Here is a 22,059-nt window from a genome sequence, read left to right as displayed (position 1 = left end):
TTCAAAAGTTCGCGGGGCTTTTCCTGTCTACCTGGCCAGTGCATCTGAGTTCAGATTGCTTTCCAGAGCGGTCACAATGGTGCACTCTGGGATACCGTCCGGAGGCCAATACCATTGATTTGCGGCCACACTAACCCTAATCTGACATGGCAATACCAATTTCAGCGCTACTCCCCTCGTCGGGGAGGAGTACAGAAATCTGTTTTAAAGAGCCCTTTATATCGATATAAAGGGCTTTGTTGTGTGGACAAGTGCAGGGTTAAACGGTTTAACTCTGCTAAATTCGGTATAAACACGTGGTGTAGACCAGGCCAAAGTGTTAATGGTGGGTGGTCCAAAGTCCTGTGCTGTTAAACCTTTGTTGTTTGAATGTATTGCTTAATGAGCTGGAAAAGGGTATAACTCCTTGTAGCATACAGAGAAAAACACTTTAATAGATTCCAAGGGCAGAAGGGACAATTAGATCTTCTCGTCAAACGTCCTGTATAGCACAGGCCATAACTAATTTAATCAAATAAGAAAACGTACCTTTCAAACAAGTGGTATTTTGTTGAATAAGGCCCATAAAGATAGGTATCTTCTCCTGGATCCCAAGTACAGGTTAATGTCGTCATGTCCCGAGTGTCACAGGAAAGACCTTTAGGCTCATGAGGTGGTTCTTGTAATTAAAACCAAGAAGAGAAGATCAACATGACAAATGTAGCAACAACCACATAACATTTTTGCCTTTAACTAACGATTAACATGTACAAAGTCTGGTTGACTACAGGCATTATTATTTCAACTGCACTCTTACAAAGACAGCCTCTGAGAAGAAAGCAGACTAAAATGTACTGTACTCTGAAAGATCACTGCACTCCAAACATGTTGTTTATGTAAAATAATGTTCTATCCAATGTTTAGGATGTCATCCAACTTCAAACTTACTTCTATACTTGGAGGGGAAAAGTTTTATGCTATGCTAATATTGTGCACATTCAGGCTGAATTCTTAGGTGACCGTGTTCAACCAGGAGAGCTGTGTAAGCTCAAAATCTTTTCTCTCTCTCTCCAATAAAAATTTCACCCAGCTTGTCTGTGCTTGTTAAGTCAGTATTGTTGTAGCTGTGTCAGTCCCAGATAGGGTGACTAGATAGAAAATGTGAAAAATCAGGATAGGGATGGGGAGGTAATAGATGCCTATATAAGAAAAAGCCCCAAATATTGGGACTGTCCCTATAAAATCAGGACATCTGGTCACTCTAGTCCCAGGATATTAGAAACACAAGCTGGGTGAGGTAATATCTTTTACTGGACCAACTTCTGTTGGTGAGAGAGACAAGCTTTTGAGCTTAGCCTCAGACCTAAGAGCTCTGTGTATGTCTACACTACAGCAGCACACCTGCACTGATGCAGCACTGATGCAGCTGCATTGCTGTAGCACTTCTGGTGAAAACGGCTTAGCGAGAGGCAGTAACTATGTCTGACCAAGTGCTGACCACACCGGCACCTAGATCAGTATAACTCGCGTCACTTAAGTATCGCTTATTTACACTCCGGAGAGATGTAACTTTTACCAAAGTAATTTGCAGTGGAGACATAGCTTGGGAAATGTGTTCAGAGTGTCACAGCTAAATACAAGGTAGAATAGATTGTTCAGCATAAGTAGTTAACACATATTTCAAGGGACTGTTCAAGGTGAAGTGGCCTGTTAACACTCCTCCAGTTGGAGGAGGAAGGCAGCTGCAGGGAAAAGGGAAGGGAGGGTAGTAGATTGCTGTAAAAAGCCATAAATCTAGTGTCTTTATTCAGTCCAATATTTTAGTATCTACCAAAGTTATTAATTTAAGCTTCCAGATTTATCTGTTTGCTAAAGGATTAAAAGGTCTTGGGATTAATCCATGAACCTCTTTTAGTCAAAATCTACTTGCACTCTTTACACTTGAAAACAAACTTTTCTTCTCTGGAACGTGTAATGCGAGGACACACAGTCGGAGCCAGTTCCTCAGCCGGTGTAAATAGGCATAGCTCCACAGAGGCCACCGGAGCAATGCTAATTTATAGCAGCTCAGAACCCAAGCGAACTTTACAAGTGATTTTTGTAGAAAGCAATCCCTCCCAGCAACAGAAAAAGCAAAGTGTGTACTTACTGCCCACAAAGAGAAGTGTTGCACTGTAATTTTTGTTTCCTTTACCAGAGAGGTTACAAAAGGCAGGAATGCCAGGCATTTCTGCATGCAACACCTTATTCACAGTAATCACCATGTTTCGCTGGCTTGTGTTTGAGTCTGGGTAATAATATTCAGTGTAATTAAACAAAAAATTTAAAATTCGGCTATCTTTGCCTCCAATGCAGCAAAAAGTGACATTTGAGCCTTCCTCTACAACTTTATCTTCTGGGAAGATGTATGGTGTGTAGTCATCCGAAGTATCTAGGCCTGCAAGATACAAAAGAATAAAACTCTTCAGTTGAATGTACTTTCTTTATGCCATGGAGTCTCTTGTAAACAGTCTACCCCATGACTAGATAGCTGAGAAAGCACTAGGGACAAGTTTTCAAAAGGGTGCTCAAGATAGGTGCCTGTGACTTTGAATGCATAACTAGGCATTTGCACACATTTAGTAATTGTACCTCAACTATCCACATGCAAACATCTATTTGTACACCATCATGTGATGTTCTCTCACTTCAGTTCTCCTTAAACCCTTAAGATATAAAACTTAAGTGGTGCATGAGCCTTTGTACAGTGGTGAATTTCACCCCCTAGGACCTGATCCAGAACCCAACAAAGTCAATGGAAAGGCTCCCATTAACTTTAGTGGGCTTTACATCTGACCTCAACGTGGGATTTGTATATATGATTTTGCAAAGGCAAGCTGAGATGCTAGGTGTGAACATTTGTTCCTTAATGACCAGGAAATGTCCAATGTTAATACATAAATGGATTCCTTATGGCTTCAGTCTAACTAGAATAAAAAGATTTCATCCATTAAAAGGTGAGTCTGAAAGGCTTTTTATCTCCCAAGACCCAAGTTAAGGGCCCTGTGCTTCTCCTGCTACATGTGGTAACATTTCTAATATCTAAATCCAAGCAGGACCTGTGCGAACCTGAACCAGTGCAGATAGTAGTTCCTTAACTGAACCGTTTAGTCATCCTTTCAAAACACATTTTTAGAAGTCATCTAAGTTCACCAGAAATGATGCTGTTCCAGTGAAAACAGTCAATCTGAAAGGGCTAATCACTGCCTTGTATTCTGTCAAGTTCACAGTTCACAGAAGTTCATTCAGAAGTGACATTAGTAGTTGGTTTACTACTAGTGTCTCTTGTCCTTAATATTAATTATGATTGCCAAAGACAAACCTGTGAGAAACTAGTTAAGGTTATACGTCTGTATCAAAACTTTAAAAAAAACAAACAAAAAAAACTTACTAGAGAGCTGTAATCCTAACCCCCATCCTCAACTCTTCCACCGCCTCCCCTAATTAAATGATAAAAATGTCTAGAAATTCTAAATTAAGATTACCTTTTTTCAAAAATGTGGAAATATGGAAATACAGAGTTAAGGGGTGAAATCCTGGCCCTAGTGAAGCAAATGGGAGTTCTACTGTTGACTTCCGTGTGGCCAGGAGTTCATCAAGGCAGCCTAAACCATTGTGGCTCTAAGTCCCAGAAGCCTTATAATAGAAACTTTTGTGGCACCTTAGAGACTAACAAATGTAACAAATTTGTTAGTCTCTAAGGTGCCACAAGGACACCTCATTGTTTTTACTGATACAGACTAACACGGCTACCACTCTGAAATAGAAACCTTGTTATAACCTTAGCTACAGAGAGGCTTTTGTCTGTTCATATTAAACTAGTACATGAACGCAAAGCCAAATCAACAATTGTGTATTAGGGGAAAAAAAATATAAACTTCAGAGAACCATTAATACTGGTAACTCTTGGCTCTTTGTATTAGTTTATATGAATACTACAGCCTGATGACAGTGAAGCAAGAATCACCAGTGGTTAATTTATGTCCCACATTCACAGAACACATGATGCTGTTACAAAGTTGAAATTGCTGAAGTGATTCTGCACTGAGTCCAAGAATTATTATGCAACAGCTTCCGAAGAGATATTGCCTTCCTAGAAAAGCCCTAATCAAAAGAACAAGTCAGACTTCAGTGGTAAGGATATTATAGTTTCCTTGTTTACTACAGCAGCATTGCCAAGGGCATTATGGATATACCACAAAGTAGGACTAAATTTATCCTCAAAGACTAAGGCCTTGTCTACACTGGCACTTTACAGCTCTGCAACTTTCAGCACTGTAAAGTGCCAGTGTAGACAGTGCACCAGTGCTCTCCCAGCGCTGAAGCTGCGACCACACACCCACGTTAAAGCGCTGCCGTGACAGCACTTTAACGTTGCTAGTGAAGACATGCCCTCAGGCTGTGTCTACACTGCACTTTCGTTGTTAAAACTTTTGTTGCTCAGAGGTGCGAAAAAATTACTCCCCAAACGACAGAAGTTTTAATGATGAAAAGCACCAGGGTGGACAGCACTTCATCGATGGAAGATGCTCTCCCACCAACAAAGCTACCACCTCCCTTGTTGGGGGTGGTTTAATTTTGTCATCAGGAGAACACTCTCATGGAGACAGAATGGCTACACCATGTATCTTACAATGGCATGGCTGTACCAGCACAGCTGAGCCACTGTAAGGCGGCACAGTGTAGATGTAGCCTAAGAGATCCTGGAGTTGCACAACTCAATTGCCTTCTAGCCAGGTATAAAATGTAATTTATATAACTTTACTGAAACTAAAACTGAACATATTTTAAATGCATGATTTAATACAATCTGGATTAACAGCATTAAAAGTTTCCTGTAAAATAATACCATCATATAACATGAGGTTTTGCTAATTAACTTATTCAATACTTACATTTCTCATTGCCTTCAGTAGAAACCTTTAAATTAAGAATGCAGGTAAGAAATCTGTCATTCAAACAGATGCCCAAAACATAACATTCTCGTCTCATATTGTCTTTTGTTCTTTAAGAATAAAAACCACACTCTCAAAACATATAATAGTCTATTTTAAATTTAACTCCATTTATTGTGGTCAGAATCCTACTGACTTAATCCATGTGACTAGTCCCAGTCAACAAAGGCTGCAAGACTGAGTCCTTTAGAGTGAATTCCATGCACACGTTTGTTTTCTAAATAAAGTGAGTGAGATCTGTACCACTTTTCACAGTTTTACTACTTTTATGCAAGAATTGGTGGTCATGAGCAGGTTGTCTCATACCTTATACTTTGCAATTGTATTGTAGTTTTCACCTGAGAATCTCAAAGCACTATACAAAATACAATCAATCTTCATTATCTCCTGTAAGGAAAGTGAGCCTTGTTCTATCTATGCTACAATTGGGTAAAGAGAAGCACAGGAAGGTGAAGCAATTTGTCCAAGGTCGCATAGCAAATCCATGACAGAGCTAGGAAAAAAGCAAGAGTTCCTGGCTCTACCCAGCAGCTATCTATCTTCTTTGCCTGTATACAGCAATACTCTATCTGTTGTTTTAATTTGCTGACTACAGTTTTTCTAATGAGATTAATCAATACTTGGAAGTTCTATCATTTTTCTAGGACAGTAAAAACATTGAAAACAATGCACTATATGAAACAATTGTTCAAACCTAGAGGAAACCAGGGTGATAAGTAATAGCTAACATGAATTTGTCAAAAACAAAATCATGCCAAACCAATCTAATTTCCGTCTTTGACATGTTTACAGCCTATTCTATAGCGGGGAAGCAGTAGACACAATATATCAGGATTTCAGGAAGGTTTTTGGCACACTCCTACATGACATAGTCCTAAACAAACTAGGGACTCTGGTCTAGATTAAATTACTATAAAGTGGGTTCACAACTGGCTGAAAAATTATACTCAAAGAGGAGTTCGGAATGGTTTGCTGTTAAGCTGGGAGGATGTATCAAGAGAGGTCCTGCAAAGGTCTGTTCTGGGGCCAGTGCCATTTAGTATTTTCATTAATGATTTAGATAATAAGAACATAAGAAACATAAGAACGGCCATACCGGGTCAGACCAAAGGTCCATCTAGCCCAGTATCCTGTCTATCGACAGTGGCCAATGCCAGGTGTCCCAGAGAGAGTGAACCAAACAGGCAATGATCAAGTGATCTCTCTCCTGCCATCCATCTCCACCCTCTGACAAACAGAGACTAGGGACACCATTCCTTACCCATCCTGGCTAATATCCATTTATGGACTTAACCTCCATGAATTTATCCAGTTCTCTTTTGAACGCTGTTATAGTCCTAGCCTTCACAACCTCCTCAGGCAAGGAGTTCCACAGATTGACTGTGTGCTGTGTGAAGAAGAATGAAGTAGAGAGTATATTAATAAAATGTGCAGCTGCAACAAGCTGGAAGGGATTGGATTGGAAGATGGGACTGGAATTCAAAATGACCTTGATAAACTGAAGAACTGGTCTGAAATCAACAAGATGAAATTCCATGAAGACAAGTGTGAAACACTTCACTTGAGAAGAAAACGATATGGGGGTTATAGTGGATCACAGATTCAATACAAGTCGTCAATGTGATGCAGTTGCAAAAAAGGCAAGTATATTGGTATGTATTAATAGGAGTGTCATATGTAAGGCACAGGAGGTAATTGTCCCAGCACTGGTCAGTACTGTGTCCAGTCCTGAACACCACATTTTCAGAAAGATGCAAACTGGACAGCATTCAACAAAAATGGGAAAAGGGCTGGAAAACTGTATGAGGAAGAACTGAACATATTTGCTCTAATGCAGAGAAGGCTGAGGAAGGCGACCTGATATCTGGTTTCAAATCTGTCATAAAGAGGACAGTGATCAATTGTTCTCCATACCTGCTAAGGAAGGACAAGAAGTAAACGTTCTAGTTTGCAACAAGGAAGCTATTAGGAAAAACTTTCTAACTATAACGATGTTGTTGTTGTTCGTCCTTCAAGTTCGAAGATGATCATGACATTACAGATTGATTTGGTTTCTGTGAACACATGATTGTCTGATCAGGGAAATTTGAGCTTTGAACTGTCTACAGCACACTGAACAAGAGATGTCACAATGGGTTACTTGATTAACAGTGGACATGCTGCTGTTGTGAGATTTATGCTGCTGGCACTTCTGCTCTGCCTCAGTAGTTCTCCTCTACTCAGACTGGTGATCCAGTATGGATGAGACTTCACCAGGTAGAATGATCATGAGCAAGATCTTCCCAAAACTGTTGAAATGCCTCAAGGATAACTTCAGGGAGTCTTTCAAAAATTTCTTCTGGCCTTCCTGAGAACATTTTCCCTGCTTTAGTTCACCATAAAAGATCTTTGGCAGTCACTCACCTGACATTCTGGTGACATGGCCTACCCATCTCATTTGTGATTTCATGAACAGAGTACGGATGCTTAGAATACCCGCCCGTCTGAGAATCTTACTATCTGGAACCTTGTCTTGCCATCTTAACCTCATCAGTTAACTCAGACAGTCCATGTGAAAGTGATTCGGCTTCATAACATGGCATCTATACACCATCTAGGTTTTGCATGCATACATTAAAGTTGGAAACATGATACCTTTGTAGACCTTCAGTTTTGTTTTGACTAATCCCTGTGTACTCCCACACATTTGCACATACTCTGCCGAAGGCCACACTTGCTTTGGCAATTCTGGCGTTAGTTTCACTATCAATGTGAACTGCAGGTGACAGTGTACTGCTAAGGTAGGTGAACTTGTCCAGTGCCTGGAGGGTTTGGCCATGCACTGTGATAATAGGTTCTACATAAGTCTTTCTTGGTACAGGCTAGTACATCACTTCTGTCTTCTTGATGTTGATTGTGAGACCAAAACTGTAAGGATAGTTAAGCACTAGAACATGTTATCTAGGGAGGCTGTGGAACCCCTGCCATTGGAGATTTTAAGAACAGGGTAGACAAAAACACTTTTCAGGGATGTGCTAGGTATACTTAATCCTCCCCCAGCACAGCGCTGGGGGGGTGGGGCAGGAGGGAAGGCGGAGGAGGACTAGATGACCTCATGAGGGCCTTCTGGTCCCACATTTCTATGGCTCTATGAAACAATACAGACAAGTACAGTAGAACCCCGTTTATCTGACCCTTCCTTAACTGGCTCTCTATGTTTACCAAACAACCAGAACTCCAAAGCCAGAAGCGGGTAATCTCTCCTTTGGCCGCTAGATGGTGCTGCAGCATCACATTTCCCCATTCTCCAGTTTGTCCTGATTTTTGCTTTTTTGATCTAGCCTGGCCTGTCCCAACTAGATCAGATAAACGGGGTTCTGCTGTATTAGCAGTAAATTCTAAAATGGTCCATTGATGTTGCATAATCACTGCTGACATGAACTCCAATATTTTACCGGTTTTACACTAGCAAATTAAACCACAGCATTAAATCAGCAAGGAAATATTCCAAAGTCTTGCTTTGCTTACCCAGCACAGTCTTCCACTGACTCCAAGAACTCCAGAGTTTAGAGAATCTTTCATCATTCACCATGCTCCTGATTCTTACAGAGTGGGACGTGCATTCCAAAGGTAATTCTGAATCCCAGCTCCAGTGCAGAGTTTTATTCAATTTACTGAGAGTTGTGTTATAATACTCCTAAAAACAAACAATAGGTAAGTAAAAAGAACAGGAGTACTTGTGGCACCTTAGAGACTAACAAATTTATTTGAGCATAAGCTTTCGTGGGCTACAGCTCACTTCATCGGATGCATGGACTGGAACACACAGCAAGAAGATATTTGTATGTACAGAGAACATGAAAAGATGGAAGTAGCCATACCAACTGTAAGAGGCCAATAGAGATGAGCTATCATCAGCAGGAGAAAAAAAAACTTTTGAAGTGATAATCGAGATGACACATAGAAGGTGTGAGGATACTTAACATGGGGAAATAGATTCAATTAGTGAAATGGCCCAACCATTCCCAGTCTCTGTTCAAACTTAAGTTAATTGTATCTAATTTGCATATTAATTCAAGTTCAGCAGTCTCTCTTTGGAGTCTGTTTTTGAAGTTTTTTTGTTGTAAAATTGCCACCTTCAAATCTGTCACTGAGTGGTTAGAGAGGTTGAAGTGTTCTCCCACTGGTTTTTAAATGTTAAGATTCCTGATATCAGATTTGTGTCCATTTATTCTTTTTGAGTAGAGACTGTCTGGTTTGGCCAATGTATATGACAGACAGGCATTGCTGGCACATGATGGCATATATCACGTTGGTAGATGTGCAGGTGAATGAGCCCCTGATGGCATGACTGATGTGATTAGGTACATATCCTATTAAGGCAGAGTATGCGGAGTTATGGTGAACAAAAATATGTAGAGAATGCTTAGTTTGGAATTAGGTTTAGCTGTTATGACATAAGATAGGCTCAGAAAGAGTTGGTGTTACCCCAGAATTGACATTCCTGTGTGTGCCCCAGAACTTGACAGTACGACAGTCAGCCATTTTGTACGTTCAGCCACTGCCAACTGAAAACCAAACACCACATTGCTAGAAATAATCTTAGGCCTTTGTGAGACAAGGTCAGACAGCTGCATCCTTGTAGTTTATTAATCAGAATTAAAAAAATAGAACAGAAATTACAAAAAGTATGTCAATTGCAACCTGGGTTTTAGGTGCCCCTGACATGTTGTTATTCTTGTTAGCTAAAAATATTAAGTAGTTTATAAAAATTTTAAAAATTGGTAACCCAGTAGAGGTTGTTATGCTAACCCACTAGGAGTCACTATAGGTTATGTGCTTTGTTAAAATTAGCTATAAAAAATTAGGCAAAAGTAAATACCTCAGAGCAGTCTGAGGGAGCTTTTCTTCGGGCAAGGAGCTTACAGCTAAACTCCTCACCGGCTGTATGGAAAAAGGGCCCCTGGAAGCCCGGCTGTTAATCACTCAACCATCTCAGATTATGGGTAACTATATCTGGAATGTCCTAAACCAATTCTGTGCGTGTGTGTGTGCGCGCGCATGCGTGCGCTTAATATCCAATATATAAATAAAGTAGTTTTAAATAAGAGCATGCTTGCTTATATCAATCATTTATTGGACAGAAGCACTGTTCCCATTGATTTATTCCTGACACTGCCTAAAATAAAAGGTAAGTTACCACTGTTTTGGGTTCTGAAATCCCCAGGTAACATTGGGTGTGTAACTCTCTAAGGCTCCTTGAAAATCCCAGTTGTAATCCTGCATCTCAAATTTTCAGAAAAGTTTGTGTGTAACTGCAGAGCTCGTTTACATATGTAGTTAGCGAGATTGCAGGCTTGATTCACCATTGTATTGTTCCCACTCTGACAGTGCAATTCTACTGAAATCAGTGAAGCTATGTCCGCATAAAATCAGAATCATGCAGTGATGGATCAGGCCCTGTATGTTCAAAAGTAGTAATTTCACTTTCAGGTGACCAATAGGTTGATTGTGCTTGCAGTTATGCTAATTTGAACACACAACATTCAATACATAGCTTCACACTTGATGGTTTTCTGATCATCTGGAGGCTTATGTACATCCTCACTCTACACTGCTACTGTATATATCTGTATTGGTGGAGAATTCATTTTATATTTGACTGTAGTCCTCAGGCTGAAAGAGAGCTGAAAGTCCTACAATGGGACGGGGAACAAAAGGCATGGTAGGAAATGGTTTAAAAGATATGGTGCGGCTTTGTAATCTGAAAAAAAAATATTTTAAAATATACTACCGTTGCAAGGACATTTATCTGTCTATGGAAGCCAAGAGGAAGAAAGTTGCAGTGGGGGAGGTTTAGTTTGGATATTAGGAAAAACTTTTTCACTAGAAGGGTGGTGAAGCACTGGAATGGGTTACCTAGGGAGGTGGTGGAATCTCCTTCCTTAGAGGTTTTTGAGGTCAGGCTTGACAAAGCCCTGGCTGGGATGATTTAGTTGGGGATTGGTCCTGCTTTGAGCAGAGGGTTGGACTAGATGACCTCCTGAGGTCCCTTCCAACCCCGATGTTCTATGAGGATACTGACTGTCTAAAATATACAATGGAAAATATGTTGATGACAGCAAAGAGGTCTTAGGGAATCATTTATACAGCAAGTCAGTAGTTGTAGTCCTATAAAAAAGTGAACGATAACATACTAGCAAAATTAATGAAGGGCTGGACGGAGGCTGGTTCCTGCCTGGTGGAAGATCCCTTGCAATCTCATTCCCGACATCCTCCTGAGCAGAGAGACCATGTGTGGGGTTATCCCTGCTAGTGCATATAGTGCATGGGGACAGCCCCAGGTCACCGTAACTCAAACTGATTCAAGGACCAGACTAGCCATGCAGGCAAATGTTGCTCTGTTTTCTAAAGGGAGGGCATTTTTCCCAGCACACTGCAGTTCTGCACAGCCCCAGTGCAGGAGCATGGCTCAAGGCCACTGCAAAAGAACACGCACGTGTGCACACACGCTATTCTAATTGAATTGCTTGCTGCAAGTGTACAGCTCAGAACGCTTCTTCTTTTTTTAAAAACAAGAAACTGGGTCCTATCCTCAGCTGGTGTAAATCAGCATAGCTCCACTGACAGCTCTGACTAGGATTAAAATTCAACATCACTATCTCTGTTCATAAGAACACTTGGATTTTTTTCAATGTTTTTTCTCCCCAGACTTTTACAATTGATTTCAGTGACATTTTATGATTTAATGGTCATTTTTAATTTCAGGGGACCTCTTTAGCTTCTGTTCTGAATAGTATGCAAACTGTACTTGCTTCAGCATGAACTATATCACTCATCCATTGTATTATTATGGTACTTTCTTCTTTATAATAAAATAGTAGTAAGAACATAAGCTGCTGGTAGTGACACACAACAACTAAACAAATGGACTTTGTATGTTAAGCTTTCACCCTATGCATTAGATATTAATCATATAAATTCAGCCTACTGATTTGGGATTTACAAGCCTGTCTGTCTTTCAGTGGAAGGCAAATCAAGCATGCACCATGTTGATTTTGAATCAATTACTTCAATTTCTATGGGAAGTGATAATACATAATGAGCTCTCATATTCTTCCCTATTAAATGGTAAATAAATCTAAATAATTATAATGAGTCTATTACTCTTTAAGTAAGGGTGCCACAAATGGCCATTTATTTTATACTGAAGCTTTATTGCTAGACTAATGGGATGCCATGTCTGTTTCCAAGACTAGCCATTATCTTAATCAAGGCTATTTGTCCTCTTGGCATTCATCACTTTTTCCTCCCTAAAATCGATCTAAAGAGAAAACTCTTTCTTCCTAAGATACCAAAGTCGCAAAAGTCAGTTTAGCTTGCGTAAGGTGAGAGAGTGATAGCATTCCTTGGTAAGGAGCATTCTCTGTGCTGCAAAAACAAATTAGAGAGGTATAAATAGCAATTTACTGTGAACCGTACTCAGCCTGGGAGGCATTTTGCTTCCTTAAAACACAACGGGCAAAATCCTGGCCCTATTGAAGTCCAGGGGACTTTTGCAATTCTGGCTTTCAGCAGTGTGGACCCTCCCTGCCTCTAGTATAGTCTAGTTTTTAACAGGCATGATTCAGTATGTTGCATTCTTGATGTCCTAGCAGATGGAATTTTCAGAAGTGATCAGCATTGTTCTAATTCCACTCTCATTGACTTCAACAGAAGCAGAGTTAAATCAACACTGAACGCATCTAAAAATCCCACTCTCTGTCTATTCTTCTGGGTAGTGGCTTTCTTGTATAATAAACTGGCCTTGAGAATTAGGATTTCCTCAGATTTTTCTAGGTTTTAACATCTGTGGTTAATATTCTCCCACATTTCAATCAGCAGATGGTGAAAAAAATATATTTAAAAGCCCTGCAAATATAGATTTAAAAAATATCACTTTTGTTAAAACACTTCTGCAGGAGCAGCGCCAGGGTTTTTGCCGCCCTCAGTGGCAGTGCTCTTCCTCTGAGCATTCGGCGGCAGGAGTCCTTCCACTCTACGTCTTCAGGGCACTTGGTGGCAGGTCCTTCACTCGCTCCGGGACCCGCCACCAAATTTCCGCCGAGAGCAGCAAAATGCTGCCTCCCAAATCCTGCTGCCCCAGGCGACCACCTAGGGTCACCTAGTGGAAGCACCGGCCCTGCACTCCTGGAGCATACTTGTTTCACACCAGTTTACTAGGCGATTTAATTTGGTGACTTGGACTATAAGCTTAGCAGCAATTTTAGTCTATTCCCTCTTGAGTATGTTGTGACATTCTATACTTTGGGGGAGAGTCCTGTACCCCCCTATTTCTCATCTATATATAATTGTGATATTGCATATAAAGCAGGCTGTGTGAGGTATCAGAGAGAGGTTATGATCTGCTGAAAGTCATTTTTCTATCTAAATGTGTGTATCATTAATGCATATGAAGTTATGAGAATGTGTTTTATCGTTGTCACTAAAATATGTTGTCAGTTTGGGAAGTGCCCCGATACTACTCCAGAGACAATGAAAAGGGAAGAGGTACCGCTGCCTGGGTGAGTGCTGAACAGACTTCATCAGCCATTGTCCAGCAGAGAAGTTACAATTCAATGACTCACTCACAGGAGACACACCTGGGGATTGCTTCACCTTGCGACTCAGCAATGCCCACCAGACATGCCTGGATCTGTGTTCTCCAAGCACATGGACTAAGGATATAAAACAGAACACAGGGGGCCCATGCTTCACCTTTCTTCTTCCCCATCTACGCAGCATGCAACATGGGTACTCAAAAGACTGAAGACTCCAACAGAGGAGACTAGCTCAGGTTTAAGAGACAAACCTATTGAGGACTGCAATATCCAGTGGGGTGAGAAAACTGCTTAATCTAGATGTTGCCCACTCTAATAAAGTTGACAGTTTAGACTGTGTGCTTATATTTTATTTTATTCTGGGAACTAACTCTTTTTGCTTATCACTTTTATAATCACTTAAAATCTATCTTTTGTAGTTAATACATTTAATTAACTGTTTATCTTTACCAGTGAGTTTGCCTGAAGTGTTTGGTAAGGGTGTTTGCTCAGGTTTATGAAGGCTGATGTATATCCACTTTCCATTGATAAAGTGGTGAACCAATTAATAAATTTGCGTAACTTGTCTTGAGCAGTGCAAAACGGTATATTCCTGAGATACAAGGCTGGGAGCTGGGGGGGTTTGGCTGGTGCCTTTCTCTGTGTGATTCATGAGGGGCTCTGGGAGCATTCATGCAATCTAGCTAGGTGTGGGGCTTCACATGTGATTGTGCTGAGTGATCACAGCGCCTGAAGGGGTTTGCTGCTTGTCACTAGCAAAGCATTGTGAGAGAGTGCCCAGGCTGGAGAGTTAAGAGAGCACAGCAGTCCCACAGTGCTAGGCTGCACCCCGGGGATCCTATCACACATATATTCCCAGTGTGTGCTGATTCTCAAGAAGGCACAGAAAAATATACAAATAGTGCAATGCATTGGATTTTGGCAGGTAATGCCTCGGAGGCAGCAGTGGCATCAACTGCTAAGGCCTATGCTTGCTCTTTCCTCAGCATGGAAAACAAGAAGGGCAATAACCATCTAAAGTAAGTGAGTAAAAGAAAACAGGAATAAAATTCACAAATCAATAGTCAGGCTTGATGGCCTAACTGTAGTGTGCTCACACACAGGAGACCAAAGCTTGTTTTCCCATTCTAGACTCATGTTTCTTGAGGGAAGCTACAAGAAACTCTAACGGAAATTATGTCTTTGTCTTCTCTTCTTCAGCCAGGAGGATAGAGGCTCTAATAAGGAATCCTTAGTGTGGGGGAGTCCTCAAGGCACCCTCATGCACTTGGGGGAAACCTTAGTAATGGACTTAGAGCTCAATGATCCATCTTAATGTACTCTGTTTCCATGATCAGACAACTTTTCTATCTTAAATTGAGTGTGGCCCTAGTAAAATATGTAGACTCTTCTTATGAAGCCTTGGACATGTCCATGTGACAAAGCTACCTCTACAGACCAGAATGTTTGATTTTGTTCATATTGATACATTGAAAGGTTTTTTAAAAGATACTTACTGTCCAGACAACATTCATTTCTTCAGATCGACTAACTTGAATGTCAAAAACCATTTCTAGTTCAAACTGGTGGGCTAAGTCACTAACATCCCATTCCACCAACAAACGCTGCAGAGGCAAATTCCTGGAAACTTTGAGGAATGTAGGTAGAAATTCCTGGGTTTCTGGAAGAGTAAATATGGTTAAAAAATATGAACACTCATGCCTGCTTAACATCATCAAATTGTTTGAGCCAAGACAGGCTATAATACTGTGGCCACTAGAGAAATGGCCCATCAATATTTTCATCACAAACCTGAGAGTAGGTAGCTGGCTCCCAGGACCTACTGAATTCTGCTGCCAGCTCTGACACTGACTCACTGTGCCCATGCAATCATGTAACCTTTGCTTCCCTTAAGAAAGGCGATGATACAGCCTGCTAAGGCTGGGATTTTCAAAAGCACTTAATGACGGCTTAACTCTGTCCCCGTTATCAAGAATGGCAGAAAAGTTGGGCCCAGTCTAAGCGCTATTGAAAATCTCACTTGTACTTTTTGCCTATCACAGGGGGTGTTGTAAAAATTAATGTTTGTGTAGGGCATAGATGCTTTAATGTGCAAAATACATGAATATTTAAAACAACTTTTTTTTTTTAAGAAATTAAATTCTTCAGGCAATCCATAATGCAGATTTATCACTTTTGGTATTTAGCAAAGGACAGGTTCATGGGCAGTCTGGCACCAAGCTTGCTGGAAGCTAGAGACCACCTTTTGAGTTACATTAGGTAAGAATGTTTTCCCATAACTGCTTATCTTAGGAAGACCCAAGCCTCTAGTCAAGCAGGGCACTGTCTGACTAACAACCACCCCGAGGTCTTTGGTTTTTGTTGGTTGTTTATTTTGGGGGGTGGATCAAAAAAGCCCAAATACTAAAATTTCAAAACTGTCAGTTTTTGTTGTCATTCGGGCATCGGATGCCACAACTGTTTATTTTAAATTAAGGGTCATACATGTTGATACTAACTAGACTGGCCCGTTTGCACCCCAGCACTGTCAGGGTTAGAGAGAGAGCGATTCATTGCTAGAATTCAGTGTGCTTCACCTCACTCAGCTCAAGGAGGCACTGCAGAGGAACAAAGTTGCACTCTGACATATAAAGCATTTTTAGGTCACCTCAGTTTTATAGGGCCAGGCCAAGCCCTCTACACTAAGTGAAAGGGCACTCAGTACCTGTATGATTAGAAAAATCCAGCATCATTACATTAGGGAAACCAGCGATAAAAGGAGGCTTAAAGGTCTGGACGGACTTTGTAGATATTTTGATGGAATTTTAATGCTCTCTTACCACAGGGACATTAGGATTTGGTGGATATTTACAGAAGCACCTGAACATTTTCAGGCCTGGCCTATGGCCAGGTTTGGTTTTGGCTTGGAAGGGTTGAAGACCATTATCTCAGCACTCCACGCTCTTCTTGTGGCAGTAGATGCTTACAGTGGCACAGTAAATAGAAGGGTGCTCTCAAGCAATTTCATTCCAGCTGCAGAACAGGACAGGTTAAGAAGCTGCTGAATGTAACGCTGTTTTAGGCATAGTCTATCTAGCTTCACTCATAAGTTTGAAAGGTGGTATCTGTTTTAGAATAAGACATCCACTCAGGTAATAGCCTTAGTTCCTAGTTTTGCAATAACTTCTATGCAGGGCTGCACTGAGACCATTACCTTAGTTGTGAGAAATTAAAGGCTAAAGGCATGAACCACTTATGACAGGAGTGGGCAAACTACACCCCAGGGGCCACATCCGGCCCTCCAGACGTTTTAATCCAGCCCTTGAGCTCTCGCTGGGGATCGGGGTCTGGGGCTTGCCCCACTTCACGCGGCTCCCAGAAGCAACAGCATGTCCACCCTCCGGCTCCTATGCATAGGGTCAACCAGGGACTTCCACACGCTGCCCATGACCCAAGTGCCGCCTCCACAGCTCCCATTGGCTGGGAACAACAGCCAATGGGAGCTGCAGGAGTGGCACCTGCAGATGGGGCAGTGGCCAGAGCTGCCTGACTGTGCCTTCGTGTAGGAGCTGGAGGGGGGACATGCTGCTGCTGCTTCTGGGAGCTGCTTGAGGTAAGCACCCCCCAGAGCCTGCACCCCTGACCTTCTCCCATGGCCCAATCCCTTGCCCCAGTTCTGATCCCCCTCCTGCCCTCTGAACCCCTTGGTCCCAGCCCAGAGCACCATCCTGCACCCCAACCCTTCATCCCGAGCCCGCACCCCCAGCCAGAGCCTTCACTCACACACATACACTCCGTCCACACCCAACCCTCAATTTCGTGAGCATTCATGGCCCTCCATACAATTTCCATACCCAGATGTGGCCTTTGGGCTAAAAAGTTTGCCCACCCCTGACTTATGATGATTCCTGGCAAAGAATACTTTACAGATGAAGATATCAGTGATGAGGATTGAGGTATTAGATTCATCTGGGATTTTTATTAATAATTCTGGTGAGGCATAGGATCCAACCTGTAGGGAAGTAAATACATAGAAAGAGGATTTCCATACTGCACCAATCATTTAGAACCAATCACGTCTTCTAGCAAACGTATGTCTTTCAGTGACTCTGCTAGAAACTGTTTGGTTTTTTTGTTGCTTTTTTTAAAAAGGGTTCTGTAAGGGTGAGTAACATGAAAACTGCTCCAAAAGGATTTGCTGAAGCCAGGGACTATGAAGAGAGAGCTTGATGCTACCTTATGAAGGGCTTTTGCAGGCCTGCTTTCAAGATGCAAGTATTTCAGGGAGCATTCAGGCTGACTTTCTCTGGACAGTCAGTATCAGGAATGGTTGCTGGTACCTAAAAGGTTTTGGAAGGAAATATTTACATGCACCCACAATCTCTCTCTTGGGGAAAGACAAGCAAAATGTTGAAATTCAAGACTGATGTGTGAGAAGAAAACTGGGATTATGCAACACAAGAGTATGCAATGTCCGCTATAGTAAAAGTGACGAATATGATTGATTTGTAGAAGAAAAAAACTCTGTGCTAGCGATGTAGCAGCCTGGACCCTGTCAGTGATTCTGGAACTATGCAAGTGTGAGAATAATGACCATCAATTTTATGCACCTGTGAAGAAACCCAGAACATGTTATAAATGTTTCATGTTTACAAGAGAATTATCTGGTGTAAAGCCTGAGAGTGAATGAACTTCACTGTCCAAATAGAGAGAGGGGGCAGCAATCTTTAGGTCTTACTGGAAGTGAAACTAGCATGATTCTTAGCTTCATTGCCAAGGATGATATGGCAGGGAACCAAATGTCTGAGACAGTGAAATAAGCCATAAATTTAACTATAGGATCTTGAGATTTTAGAGACTGATGAAGACATGACAAGCCAGCACGTTTTCAGCACAGTCAAGGATTACATTTTCTTGACTGTGACTATCAAAACAACAAAAGCAGGATCTGATAAACAATGACTAGTGCTGGAGAGATCACAGGCATGTGAATGGTGCCATGTGGGTGTATTGCACTGGCACAGCTGGGAACACAAGGTTGGGTACAGCCATGCTGGCAATGCAAAGATGATAGTTTGTTAAAAGATCCATACTTATGCTGAAATTGATTGGAAATCACCATAAATGAAAAGATCTACATATGCTTCTTTACCCCACTGCCTAACCTTGGCTGCTCAGCATAGTCAGCATAATCTTCTCTCTTGACCACTCCTTTCTGTGGAGTACTATCCACTGCACCTGGGCACAGATCCCTGTATGTGTACAGAAAGGAAGTTGGTTTCTGTTTTCTTTCCACTGGGAACTGGCCACCCCAGCGTCTTCCTTTTAAGAATCACAACAGGTTGGGGAGCCATTCAGGAAAGGAGGCAGATGTACCTGCAAGGCAAAGTCAACAGGTCCGTGAAAATGTTTACTATGGGTCAGATTGTCCCTTCCTGGATTAAAATCTATGGAAGGGAGGCTCTGGGGAAGGAATATTCTGTGGAACTCACCTGAGTTCCCTCTCAAATGGTTCCATAAAGGGGGAGCAAATTGTTTGCCCTTATGGAGTAAGCCCAATCCCTGTAGATCCACAGGATACCAGGACCATCTACGTGGAGGCCTCCTGCATCCCTCAGTGGCAAGCATAGGAAAGATAAGAGTGAGGTCCCCACTAGGAAAGCAAATGTTTGCAAGATCAGGATCATGCTAAATATCCACACAGTTTTGTGAGATTAATCAGAGGTGACGTACAACAAAGATGAAAGGCTCGAACGCCATTGTTTTAAAAGCTGCACTGCACAGATTAGAAACCCTGGACTCTGACAATCAATGAAACAGAAACCGAACAGTGTTGATGGAAAGTGCCCAAGAGAAATAACTAAACATAAGACATGCCTGGATGCATGCTAGGTAGAGGCCAAGAGCCAAAATCTATTCTGCAGTAAGCCATGTCATTAGATACCTATGCAGTGCAGGAACTGGTGGGTGTCTCATTGCACACGTTTATTGTTTAACATATAAGCAAATAAAATACCAATAAAACAGAAATTTTCTTACAACTGAGGTCCTGGCATTGTGCCTTCGGATGGCTCCACAATAAGCAGATTTTGGCTGACTGATATTAGGGATATCGCTAAATCAGTATTTCCCAACTAGGGCATTTTACATCATGTGCTGATGTTTTTAAGGTATTAAACACTTGCTTATGCCAGATATTTAGCTAGTTATGTGTAAAAACTATGGTAAAAATGTTCAGGCTTGGGAGCCTTATGTTGGGCATCTAATTTATATTTAGGCACCTAAATAAGCAGACAGATTTTTTCAGTGCCTATGCGGAGACTCAGCAACTCTGAAAACCATCCCACTTACTCAGGTGCCTAAATGTTTTTTGATCCCAGACTTGAGGTACCAAGTTTGAAATGTTGATCTTTATAGATCATGTAACTGATGAATATTTTCAAGGCTTTACCTTTAAGTAAAGCATGCTGTTGATATTATCAAGCTGTCAAAAAGAAAAATACACTGGACTGCTGTTCCTTAAAATGGCATCTATAAATCCTGACCCAGTGCATGTTCTATTAAAATGGATATGGTTGATTTAACTTGCACCATTTACAGGAAAAGCACAACTTCTGCATGAAACTTTCTATTTGTTCCTACTAGAATATCCAAAATGGCAAATCCGTTTATTGTGACAAGTCGGGCAAGTCCAACAGGCTTGCGTAACTGAGCAATAGTCACAACATGTGAAAACACTTCCCACAGCTGGAGTTCAAAAGGCTTCCTTTAGCCTGATTTCAAAATGAGCTTAAAAGGACAACTTTATGAAGACAAAACTGAGCCAAGATTTCCTCCTCATATGGAAAGTCTCACTCCTCCTGGCAGCTAAATCAAACTCCTCAGAGCATACCCCTCTTTTAATCTAATTGACCATATCTGGGCCCAGCCACATTTCCCCTCACAGTCCCTGAACTTGGGGCATGCAGATGTTGGCATTCTCCTTTCAGGGTGAGAGCAAGTGATAAATTTAAAAACTACAAACAAATGTGAAACTAGAATGCTGTTGGATGCCATCGTGTTTGTTCATGCTGATGTTCTATCCCTTTCCTCCGCCCTGAATCTGCCTGGTCCGTTTAGATTGTTTTGTTGTTGTTTGAATTATTGTAGAACATAGAAGCCCCATGGTGCTACGTACTGTACACACACACAACAAATAGACAGTCCCTCTCCCAAAGAGCTTCTGTTCGAAGTATAAGATGAGAGACAACAGATGAATACGGAGGACACTGATGGGGGAGTACAAGAAAACAATGTGACAATATTGCTCAGCATGGCTGACAATGGTTTTAGCACATCAGAAACCTAATTGTTCAGGTTTTTTTATAGGCTTCATGGCAAAAGAGTTTTAAGAAGAGATTTGAAGGTGGATAATGAATAAGTTTAAGATTTTGTCATGGTTATTTTAGTAAAAGTCATGGATAGATCAAGAATAAACAAGAATTCATGGAAGCCTGATCCCCGTCTGAGACAGGGGCACTGACAGCCCGAGCCCTGCCACCCACCTGGGGGGGCGGGAGGGGTACACTGATAGTCCAAGCCCTGAAGTCATGGAAGGGACCTCTTTTAACCCTAATTAGGAGTCAGTGGGCCCCACAGAGGTGCACTGACCTCTTCTCTCATAGGGCACCCTGTGACATTTAGGCACTACCATAATAAAAACAATAACTCCACAGACGGGGATGATCTATAAGCATCTTTGCATCTATCTAAAATTTATTCTCTGTGAAAGCTGAGAGGGAATTGCCTCTGTATTCATCCCAGCAATTAGTATATTAGTACTGGCTGGTTGTAAAGAGTTCTAAATGACTAGAAAGTGCTGACTTTTATGTAGGCCTCCTAACTCACTAATTTCTCCTTCAGGTTTTTTCATTTAACTAATTATCCAACCTCCCAACCTCAAACTAACTACTGGAGTCCTTCAGACCCATCTCTTCTTCCTCTTCATCCTGTCTCTGGGAAGTATTATTTGCAAATACAAATTCAACCAATGACTCACAGGTTCTGAGCAGAGAGGCAGATTTCTCTCTTTCTGTCCCAGCTAAAAATCTCAGCTTGTCTATCTGACATCTCCTTGTGGATGTCTAAGCCCACCATGACCAAAGCAAAGCTTTAAATCTCTCCCCTTCCATACTTTCTCTTCTCCCTCATTTCTCAGTCACTGTGGTCAGTGCCACCATCCTCTCTGTCACTCAGCCTGTGTTCCCTGTAAGCTACATGCTTGAGCGGCTGCCCAGGAGAGATTTAAGTGCCACTAAGCTGATTAGGAGAGCCCGCACAGCTGGCAGCATGTGTTCAGGTACCCCTTGCCCCACGTTGCTCTGTCCTGCAGCTGCTCCCCTGGGGGATGGTGCTGTGAAAGCCAGACCAACACTACCTAGAAATGCAGGGCCAAGGCACTGAAATGTTGGTAAGATGTGTGATAAGATACTGGAGCATGTGAGGGGATTACCAGGAGGCCTGTGCTGATACAGAGAAGCTGACTGACA

General features: G+C 41.7%; 1 protein-coding gene across 2 annotated transcripts in view; it reads right to left on the bottom strand.

Moving 5' to 3' along the window:
• The window catches only part of OSMR (oncostatin M receptor), a 64,448-nt gene that overhangs the window by 23,470 nt on the left and 18,919 nt on the right, over nucleotides 1–22,059 (bottom strand). For both annotated transcript variants that reach the window (XM_032773042.2, XM_032773043.2), the window contains exons 3-6: nucleotides 15,049–15,212; nucleotides 8,481–8,649; nucleotides 2,129–2,416; nucleotides 529–658 (exon numbers count right to left, since the gene is read on the bottom strand). In XM_032773042.2, the coding sequence (XP_032628933.1) occupies nucleotides 529–658; nucleotides 2,129–2,416; nucleotides 8,481–8,649; nucleotides 15,049–15,212 (751 nt within the window). The remainder of the gene's footprint in view (nucleotides 1–528; nucleotides 659–2,128; nucleotides 2,417–8,480; nucleotides 8,650–15,048; nucleotides 15,213–22,059) is intronic.

The sequence above is a fragment of the Chelonoidis abingdonii genome, chromosome 6, assembly GCF_003597395.2.
Source record: "Chelonoidis abingdonii isolate Lonesome George chromosome 6, CheloAbing_2.0, whole genome shotgun sequence".
Classification (NCBI taxonomy): domain Eukaryota; kingdom Metazoa; phylum Chordata; order Testudines; family Testudinidae; genus Chelonoidis; species Chelonoidis abingdonii.
This window is presented reverse-complemented; position numbering and strand designations above follow the sequence as displayed.